At 37.9% G+C, this 10,156-nt stretch overlaps 2 protein-coding genes and 1 long non-coding RNA gene across 4 annotated transcripts; 2 read left to right on the plus strand and 1 right to left on the minus strand.

Moving 5' to 3' along the window:
* The first annotated feature begins 343 nt into the window (after positions 1-343).
* Positions 344-2,256, plus strand: LOC148697596 (uncharacterized). Its single transcript, XR_015961783.1, has 2 exons — positions 344-702; positions 838-2,256. It is a non-coding gene; the product is annotated as an uncharacterized LOC148697596 (long non-coding RNA).
* A 1,360-nt stretch (positions 2,257-3,616) lies between these two features.
* LOC137723794 (pentatricopeptide repeat-containing protein At2g38420, mitochondrial-like) lies at positions 3,617-6,213 on the minus strand. Its single transcript, XM_088692809.1, has one exon. It carries the CDS (start codon positions 5,877-5,879, stop codon positions 4,971-4,973), a length of 909 nt encoding a protein of 302 aa, XP_088548935.1. The 5' UTR covers positions 5,880-6,213; the 3' UTR covers positions 3,617-4,970.
* A 1,064-nt stretch (positions 6,214-7,277) lies between these two features.
* On the plus strand, positions 7,278-10,156 carry LOC137723470 (protein LURP-one-related 10-like). 2 transcript variants are annotated; one of them, XR_011066918.2, is made up of 4 exons: positions 7,278-7,718; positions 8,171-8,398; positions 8,542-9,605; positions 9,684-10,156. XR_011066918.2 is itself a non-coding variant. In XM_068462665.2 (3 exons), exons 1-3 carry the CDS (start codon positions 7,428-7,430, stop codon positions 8,698-8,700), a joined length of 678 nt encoding a protein of 225 aa, XP_068318766.2. In that variant the 5' UTR covers positions 7,278-7,427; the 3' UTR covers positions 8,701-10,156. The 2 variants fall into 2 exon arrangements, 1 of the variants encoding a protein (XP_068318766.2); XM_068462665.2 differs by having other exon boundaries at positions 8,542-10,156.

The following is a 10,156-nucleotide window of genomic DNA, read 5'->3' on the forward strand; positions in this document are numbered from 1 at the left end:
CGGTTGGAGACAGTTTTCGAGTTATTTTCAGCCATCTGGACCCTTCGGTTGGAGATGGCCTAACACATCATGGGGTCCTACACCCAACTAAGCCTTGCAGTACTATTTCTTTTTAAAACATTTATTTAAATTTTTAAATTTGCTTCTCGAGTCTCTTTTACATGCAAATTATAGTTTAATACATACAGAAATAATTTATTAATTAAGGCTTTTGCTATTTTATTGAATATGCTTCGCGTAAAAAAAAAAAAAAAAGACACAAGGATCCCCTTTTATACACATTTTAAAATGTGATCGATAGGTAAATGGAAATGACTAGTTACATCAAGGAAGGAGCCAATTATTTCCTTGTTTCGCCATATACCCTTAACACCCCTCATTTGCCTGTTTTGTTATAAATGAGTGGGCTAGCAGGACAGAGAAGTGCAGAAGAGTGTCTCAGCTGATTCACCGTTTTGATTAAGATCACTTCTCTCTCTCTCTCTCTCTCTCTCTCTCTCTCTCTCTCTCTCTCTCACTAACCTAATGAGCTTGTTTGTGAGAAGGGTAGCTCTAGGTAGCTAGCTAGCTCGTCGTCCTCTCAGTCGAGTGTTGAGGAAATTCTGAAATATATATGAGAAAGGTGAGTTGAGCAAGATGGAGAAGCAGGGCACGTGCATTTCTAACTCATTCGATCGCGTATACTGAGATATATATGTATATGTATGTACTGCTTTTTATTTAGCAGCTCGGAATTTATTACAAGTTTATATGTGTGTCTCATATCCAGTGATGAGTTAGTTGTTCATGTGCCCCTCTTCCCCATCATGACCACTCCACCTTGTTTCTTCCATGAAGATTGTCACCGTGGATCATAACCATGCAGACATTTCAATTCAGTTGTTCAATAATGCCGAATAATTAGCTCCACTTCAGGTGATCGTTTTCGCTGCATTTTCTTAATTATATATGTAAATACACTTAGCTTGATATTTTTGAATTTCCAAATTGGATAAAGAACTTGCAATGCTAATGAATACTATTAACTGCAAGGATAAAGAGATCAAGAAATCTTAATGTGTTTCTGCAGTGTTCATAGGTTTGAAATAGTGCTCCAATAATTTTTCAACAAAATTCGTGGCAAATTATATTGAACTTTAACTTCAGTATTTTTGGTATTTTGTTTTGGTTTCCAATTGCTCTCTCTCTCTCTCTCTCTCTCTGATCTAGATTTATTTCGGTATGTGGTAAATATGCAGATGATAAATTGATAATCACTGTATGAAGAAGAATGCTATCTGGGTTACCTTTTTGTTACGATCATAAGATTAGTGCAGCAACCATTTTCATATAATTAAGGGCATAAGCAACCATGAAGCTCAATAATTTCCCTATTTTCTTTTTATTTTTTGAAGGATTAGCAGCTTGTTAGATATCTAATACTAAAAAGATCTAAATTTTAAATAATACAGTAGCTAAATTAATATTATGTACCCTTAATTCTGATAAACACTAACTTTTTTTTTTATATAAAAATTCACCCAAAGTGACAAAAGAGCAATTGCTTTTTAGGTTTTCATTTGTCCCCCTAGCTCGTATGAGGAGGAAAGTTATCCAATTGTGGAAGTAAATAATGCTTTTGAAAAGCAAGCAACCCCGTCAAGGTCTAACAATGATATATTTGGACAGTATGAAGTGTAATTACCATTAATCCTTTTCACTTTCTCACTAATTAACCTTTTCTTTTCTTCTCTTAATTTCTGGCATCCTTCATATTGCTCCTGTTGTCATTCTTGTGCGGATACTGATCGAGGTAATTCAACATATTATGAGGGACTTTCCTGCAACGGTGATATGCTCTTTTTTATGTCTAAATGACGAAGAGGGACTTGCCTGCAACAGAATTTTAAAATTATGAGTAGGGACTTGCTTACAATGGAGATATACTTTTTGTGGTATTCCTTTTCCGTTGTCTTTCTCACTTTCTCATGAATACAAGATAACGATGAGTGAGAAAGACACGTAAGGGCTATTATATCACCGTCGCAGGTAGGTCCCTCTTCGTCTTAACGACAAGACAACGAGATGCTTCTACCAAACTAGTACAACTCTGCTTCGTGGTTTTGCAAGAGGGTGCTATAGGATGTGTGGTTTGTGTTGGTGTATGAATGAAGTTTGAGTGTAATTTGTGTTTGTAGAAAGTAGTTGAAGTGTGGTTCATATGTATATATTGTGCGATTTTTCATACTTTATCGCAATTTAAATATTTTTAAGTAAGTAAGTTCACATAATAAAGCACAACTAATGTAAACAATTATTTTTGGAAATTGTTATTAGTACTATAAAAATCTCATTTGGCACTCTAAATTTTTTGCAATTGGAAAGAAAAATACATTTATAAGGAGTGTAAAATGAGATTTTTGAAGTGCTAATAACAGTTTCCATATTTTTTTAAATTAACGGAAAGAAAAAATTAAGGTAAAACGATATTAACAATTTTTAACCTAAAATTTAGGTCGTACCATTAGAGAAAAAATACGGTTTCTAGCTAAAATCTAAAAGCCAAATTCCAAAATTTGTTTTGGCCTTAAACTAACTATTGGAGTAGGTCCTATCGGTGAATCCTACCCCCTTTAAATTAAATTGGAAACATGGTACCACCACCAAGGAAACACCACAACATCTGTCTCTATTCCTTCTCATCCACGTCCGACTGACAACGATTCGCAACACAAATGCATCCATAGCTTCTTGATATGTTTCTAATCCAACTTTTCAACTGTGTAATTATTTCTGCTTAGTGGTTTTATAGCTGATTAACTTCAAGTTAATTCAGTTCTTGAGAGTGTGACTGCAGATTTTTTTGCTCTTCCCTGCAAATAAGAAGCCCTTTCACACCGACAAAACTTTTCATGTTTTTTTTTTTTTTCATGTTTTGGAAAGGCGACAAACAGCGATCTTTGGATGCTTCAATGATTTGATTTCACTGGAAAAAAAAGTGCAAGGCCAGAAAAATCTGATCCTTTTCTCTCTTTTATTTGTTGGTTTTTTACCCTTAAAGTAAATGGCTGCTATTTTTCCCACACAAAGCAAGATAAGATGGCACTTCTATCTTTTTTCTCTCAAAAGTTTTCAATACCTTGACTTCAAAACTCACATTATGAATTGAAGGGAAGTAGGTGATGAGGTTTTGCTTCCGCATGAGTGACATCGTGGCTTAATTTTGGCTCAAACGAACTACACAGTCCAACTGCTTGGATTGAGTGATCGACATCCGTTGACAACGGTCAAGTATGTGTTGGTATCAAGTGTCTGTAGGTACTCAAGGAAAATTAAAATGGTTGCATTTCGACTTTAAGAACAAGCAAATGTTGGTATCAAGTGTCTGTAGGTACTCAAGGAAAATTAAAATGGTTGCATTTCGACTTTAAGAACAAGCAAAGGACCAACCAGTATCATATATACCGAAATCGAGATTGGAAGTACCAACATATCTACCGAAATCGAAACTTAAATACTTAGTTCTAGAAAGTTGCAAATCATAGCATATTGTCTAACAATCCAAGCACTGAAAAAGAAATAAAAATAAATAAATAAATAAATTTAAAAAAAACCGCAAACTTATAAGCATGGGTAATTTTGAAGAGTTCAAAAGAATAATTTCATTGCTTTTTCGCAGAAATTGTCATAATCTATTATGTACAAGCAAGGTATCAACCCAAAGGTAATGCTTCTGGTAAAGAAAAAACCAAGAACAAGAGTACACTAGCATAGCAAGTACGACAGAAGATTCTAGGTTGGTACAAATGCATATACAGTTTTATGCCAAACATTCTCAGACGAAGAAATGGACAAAAGACCGGCACAAGTACAGCACGATGTGCCGGGCTCAGGTGCCTCTCTTAAGCAAAAGATTAGAAGTAAAGGAATCTGATGCACATGGATGCAGCTAACTTATGCTTCAGCCTTGCATTGTGCTGGTGAAGTCAATCAACTGTCGCTGTGAATTCTATATGGCACAACCAACTAATGGTAAATTTATAACAGAGAGATGCACAACTTACTGGTCCTCTGTTTGTGCTATAATTGGCACCACCAAACCAGTCCAAGTAGTCTCTTTCAAATCGGGTTTGGATCCTGACCTAAGAAGCAGTGCTTCCCGAGCCTTTTCTCTGGGAGCAACGTTCTTGTCAACCATTCTCTTCAGCAATTCCATTGCTTTACAAACCAAACCCCTTTGCCACAACCCGTAAATTACCTCACTGAATGAGGAACAAAAACGAATGAGAACCTTATTTAACATTGCTTCCACAAAGACAAAAGCTTCATCAACGTCTCCTTTGCCCAATAGGCCATCCAACATAACCCTAACTCCCTTGCTCTACTAAGCTCCCCGTTTTTACATAATGCCTTTACCAAGATGTTATAAGTAAACGAATTAGGCTTGCACCCCCAGCTCTCCAGACACGAAATCATGTTTAATCCTGCCTCCATATTGTTCTGATTGCACAATCCATGATAGACAATGCCTTTTGACGATGGGATTTGTCTACTCTGTTTTTTCCCTTGCATCTTTTTCACTCTTACAGTTTTGCTACGCCAAGGGACCTTCAAGTTAAATACACATGGTAAGTATAAACATCAGATGCACTGTTTACTGGTGATCCAAGTCAGTGCGTCATCACCTATGGAAGTGCTACTATTGGCTCCACCAAACCCGCCCAAGTAGTCTCTTCTAAGCTGGGTTCAGATCCTGAGCTAAGGAGCAGTGCTTCCCAAGCCTTTGCTCCGGGAACAACTTTCTTGGCAACCATTTTCTTCAGCAATTCCGTTGCTTTACAAACCAAACCCCTTTGGCACAACCCATAAATCACCACATCGAATGAGGAACAAAAACAAACAAGAACCTTATCTAACATTTCTTCCATAAAGACACAAGCTTCCTCAGTGTCTCCTTTGCCAAACAGACCATCCAGCATAATCCTATAAGTCTACAAGTTTACCCCAACACCATTTAACGTCATCTCACGCATAAGATTTCTAGCCCTCCTAAGCTCCCCACTGTTACACAGTGCCTTCAGCAAGATGTTATAAGTAATCAAATTAGGCTTGCGCCCCAACTCTTCCATAGAAGAAATCATCATCAATCCCGATTCAACTCTATTCTGCCCAAGTATCTGCATTTCTCCCAAAAACCCCATAACAACAACACACTCTGAATCCCTTTGTTCACACAATGATGACAATATCAAAGCGCAAATCTTCACATTCAAACCATACCCATTATTCATCATACAATTCATAATCTCAATAGCATATCCAACCTTCCCAATTCCACACAATGCATTGACCAAAATCCGAAAACTCGATTCTTCGAGCCGGATGCCCATTACGTGGCTCCTGAGAAAAATCTCGGGCACCAATTTAAGACCTTCACAGGACCCACAAAGCACATACAGCAATGCATTGAGAGAGTGAGCAGAAGGGACACACCTGAACTTGGGAATTCTGTAAAACAGATCAATGGCGTCCTGGGTTCTGCTCCAACGGCCATAAAAACCAATTAGATGGGCAAAAATGTGCTCCGGCGTGTCGAACTTTTCGACTTTTTCGAGCTGGGAGAGAACCGGAACGATGTGGTCGAACTGGGAGGTTTTGATGAGGGTTTTGAGGACAAAGTGGTAGGCTTCCGGGGTTGGGTCGACGTTGTAGGTTTTAAAGGAGCAAATGAGCGTCGGAAGGAGGTGGCAGGGCGGCGGCAATGATTTTTTGAGGCTTTCACAGGCTTGGTTTTGGTTGAAGATTTGTTGCCATCTGGTGTTGTACGGCGAGACCGGCCATTTCCTGTGCTTTCTCAGGAAGAATTTTCTACTGGGTTTTAGTGCAGATGCTCTCACCATTTTTTATTCGATTTGGAGCTCGGATTGTTTTGGTTCATCTGTTTGTTTCAGGTGGGAAATACTCCTTGGGATTTATTCAGTTTCTGCAATTTCTTGCAGGGAACACGACGACCAAAAACGACATGTAGTATTTGGGTCATATTAACGGGCTGGAATAATAGTCCATTGGGTTTTTACTTTTTAGATTTCATTTTATGTCGAACAACTTTGGTCATGAAAAGGGAAGAAAATGGTCGATTTATTCGGTTTGGTTTGGTCCGATTTTAGGATTTAGGATTTTTTTTTTTTTTCCATGCATAATTTCTATGCAACTCATCTCTAATGATCAATCAACCCTGGCTGTCGATCAATTTATGGTTTTGCCGAATGTTAGTGTCGGTCAATCAATTATATAATGTCGATAACTCGATTATAACGTGTCATTGCAATTAATTATTCAAATTTCACAACTATCACGTGTTGAAGAAAACCTATTTTCTTCTAGTGACTTTTCGATTTAAATTTCGCAACTAATTATTGGCTATTAAATGTTAAAACAACATTTGGGATCAAAGTTGAAAACTGGAAGTTGGAAGATACCTCAAAATTTACATGAGACCAAATCATGGTATGTACTATTCATCATATCTTAAAATATTAATAGACAACAAGCGTGTACAAGTTTAGATATGATACTAGGGTTTAGGTAAGATACGGGTCAAAAAGTTACTAGATAAAAGAACGTTTACAAGCAATCATTCTAAGTTCATAGAGCTTGTTTATATCGTCTTGCACAAAAATTGGTTGAGGTGAATAGGGATAGACAATATTCTTTTGTGTACTTGCTTGTGACTTTAGTGTTGATTTACACATTACGACTACTTTAGTGAATTTTTTTTTTCTTTCAGTAATAAGATGTATACATTAAGAAAGATATACGATTTTACTAATATTAATATTGTAATACGATATTTCTAAAATATGAGAGCACGTTGTCGATAATTATAAGATGAAAGTATGGTATATCTTTGGAAGCTTTTTATTTTGACCCCGTTTTTGTAAGTTCATGGCTCCGCCGCATTTCATCATAGTTTAAGAACCTTAACACATGTTCAATATGTTAATCAACCATGTTAATCAAGTAGGTTTTTAGAGTATGCCTGAACATAAATAGATGCCCTGTGAGCTTAGGTTAAAGTCATCATCGCTCAATTTTTAAGACGTCTTCGTACAGCTGTAGAGGAAACTTCACTATAATTTAGGTTTTATTCAACACGCAGTATGCATATTATCATGAGACAAAGTCGTGGTATGCAGCATCTGGATTACGACTTTCTATACGACGGTAGAACCAAAACCTTGGATTTCCTACCCTATATCTATATAATGCTGCTTTAAACTTGATCACCAACAAAACAAAGTCTTTGTGTAGAGTTTGCCATATTCTGATTGACTAGTCAGTATACGTAACACGTTTTGGTAAAAGCACATAACCGTCCGCAGTGCCAAGATTTGTCTTTCCATAAATCAAAAACCAAGTGTTCATCGACATCGAACATTTCTCTGATCATGAAACAAGCAGAACCTAGCGCACCATCGTTAGAATCTGCTAACCCGGATCCTGGATCGGCAGCGCATGCTAACCCCACCGTCCCGATCATCAGCCCTCACTTCTGCAGTCCTAACCCTGTGGTTATTGAAATAGTCAGAAAAGTTCTAACAATAACAGGTGACAAATTTGTAGTCACTGATGTCAATGGTAACATGATTTTTAAAGTTAAAGAAGCTTATTTCAGCTTTCATGATCACCGAGTCTTGCTTGATGCTGCCGGACATCCTATTATCACTCTAAGAAGGAAGGTAAGGCTTTCTTAACATAAAACCCATTGATATATTACGTAGCTCTGGAACTTTAACTATTGTTTGTGAATTAAAGTCTCAGTTTATAACGTAATGTTGCTAGGTAGTGAATGTAAACCATATATTCTGACACGAATCAGCTTAATTAATAATTATGAAAATATGACAGTTTAACGAGATAATACTTTTATTAGTTTATATACTAATTCTATTGCACTTAACTAACTTGTTTCTATATTCTCAAATAAATAATGCATGCAGTCCAGTATCTTAATAGATAGGTTGTTGGGTTTCTATTAATGTGCTTCGGTTCGAAACTACTCTCCTTCCCCTAATTATTGTAATAATTTCGAACTCTCTCCCTAATAATTAATAGTAAATTTAAAAATAAAATAAAAAAAGTATTCTCAAGTAAATAAATAAACTAACTTAGTTGTATGTTTTATGTATAGTTCAACACTGCACATGAAAGATGGCAAGTTTTCAGGGGGGATAGCAAAGACTCAAGGGATCTGATTTTCAGTGCTAAGAGATCTTCAATGTTCCAATTGAAGGCCAAGTTGGATGTTTTCTTGGCACAAAACATAACAGAGAATGTACCTGACTTCAGGGTCAAGGGAAATTGGTCTGAACGATCATGTGTCGTACATGCTGGGGACTCCTCAACCATGCTTGCCCAAGTAAGATTTCATCAATTTTATATTCAGCCATAATATCTTATAACTAACATAATTAAGCAATCAGAAGCTTAGTTTGTTTCTTCAGAAACTTAATTTCTCCACAAGTACTGACTGGGATAAATATGTTATGGGGAAAATTGCAGATGCAGAAGAAGCACACAGTTACACCCCTATCATTTGGCAAGGACAATTTGACGGTGACAGTATATTCGGGGACTGACTACGCATTCATTGTCGCGCTTATTGCAATTTTTTGTGAGGTTAACACTCCTCGAGCTGGGGCCCACGCGTCGGGTGTTTGATTAGCTTGGATCTGCTTCCTACGTTAATTAGGAAATGATGCATCTTTGTCCTTCGGCTTTGTGCTTTGTTTGGGCTTTGCCCTTGGGTTTTTTTTTTGACAAGCATCCATAGATTGGTATTTCATTGATCATCTCAAATAATACATAAGTGTCAATTAATTATAAAACTTCAGTGACCAAGGAAATAATTTAGTATTTCATTGATCATCTCAAACAATACATAAGTGTCAATTAATTATAAAACTTCAGTGACCAAGGAAATAATCTAGAGGTGAATTTGCTCAAACAAGACAACAATAATAAATCCTTAAACAGCTACCACATGTACGAAAACTTCACAAGCCACACATACAAACTGTCATAAGACAATAGGTATAATAAACTTGTATCGGCCACTGCAAAAGATCAGCGCCAAATAGCGATATCACATAAAGTCATTCCACAAACAAGACCACATGAGATCATTGTAGGTAAACGAGACCATATAACACATGAACACATGGCCCAATGCGAAAACCATATCCAGTCATCATTGCAACACGGCCACAACACTCGCTGGGCGAAACAACAGAACTAACTAAGCAAAACTAATTAAACGAAGCTAAAACAAACTAAACCAAACCACTCCATACTACTTCGAGAACAGAAACCACATGTCGGCTAACTCCGATTGAGGGTTACGAAACTCTGACGAAAGCCACATGAAATGGCACAAAATAGGTATGCACCATCAACAATTCAAAACAATGTGGCAGAGCCGCAACCATTGAAACTTAAGCCGGAGATTCCAAATCTGAAATTCGCAAGCGAGGGGCTGCTACAAGTGGTGGAACATCCAGATTAGCATGCCCAAGGCTATGCAACACTAACTTATGCTCGGCGCAGGGGCGCTGCGACAGGTTTGGGCGCAGAAGGCGTGGCAACCACAAAAAACCTCGATGGAAGTATCACAACACCGAATCAGATAGACGGAAGTGGTTTAGGCGCAGAAGGCGGAGTGACAAATTTGGGCACAGAAGGCGCGGCAACCACAGAAAACCTCAATGGAAGTATCACAACACCGAATCAGATAGACGGAAGTGGTTCCGACCCACCAACAGTCCCAATCCAAACCCTAAACCCAAATCAAGAAGGAGACATTGAGAAGGGCATAACCTGGATCTGGGTAAGAGACACGAAGCCCTAGGATTGCAGTACACAAAATGTTGGGAGGGAAAAAACAGGGAGGGAGAAATGAAATCCTGTTGAAACTGAGATGGGAAAAGGGGATGGCGAAGCGGATGGGAGGAGAAGGAAAGGTGGGTGAAGAAAGGAAGGAAGGAGAAGCTAGGGGGAGATAGGATGGGCTGCCACTGGCCCCAAGCCATGGCAAGGGCCCGGCTGATATGGCGACTGCAACTTAGGGTTTTCTTGGGAGGGAAAGGGATGAGAGGAAAGGCCGGACTTTCTCGGCTGC

This window comes from Pyrus communis, chromosome 4 (assembly GCF_041283825.1).
Source record: "Pyrus communis isolate YQ-2024b chromosome 4, ASM4128382v1, whole genome shotgun sequence".
NCBI classification, from domain to species: Eukaryota; Viridiplantae; Streptophyta; class Magnoliopsida; order Rosales; family Rosaceae; genus Pyrus; species Pyrus communis.

Excerpts from the sequence above, each read along its gene's own strand:
- LOC137723794 (XM_088692809.1), bottom strand. The coding sequence starts at position 5,879 with ATGGTGAGAGCATCTGCACTAAAACCCAGTAGAAAATTCTTCCTGAGA.
- LOC137723470 (XM_068462665.2), top strand. The coding sequence starts at position 7,428 with ATGAAACAAGCAGAACCTAGCGCACCATCGTTAGAATCTGCTAACCCG. Across the intron at positions 7,719-8,170 it reads TTATCACTCTAAGAAGGAAG|TTCAACACTGCACATGAAAG; the intron begins GTAAGGCTTTCT and ends TTTTATGTATAG. Across the intron at positions 8,399-8,541 it reads CCTCAACCATGCTTGCCCAA|ATGCAGAAGAAGCACACAGT; the intron begins GTAAGATTTCAT and ends GGAAAATTGCAG.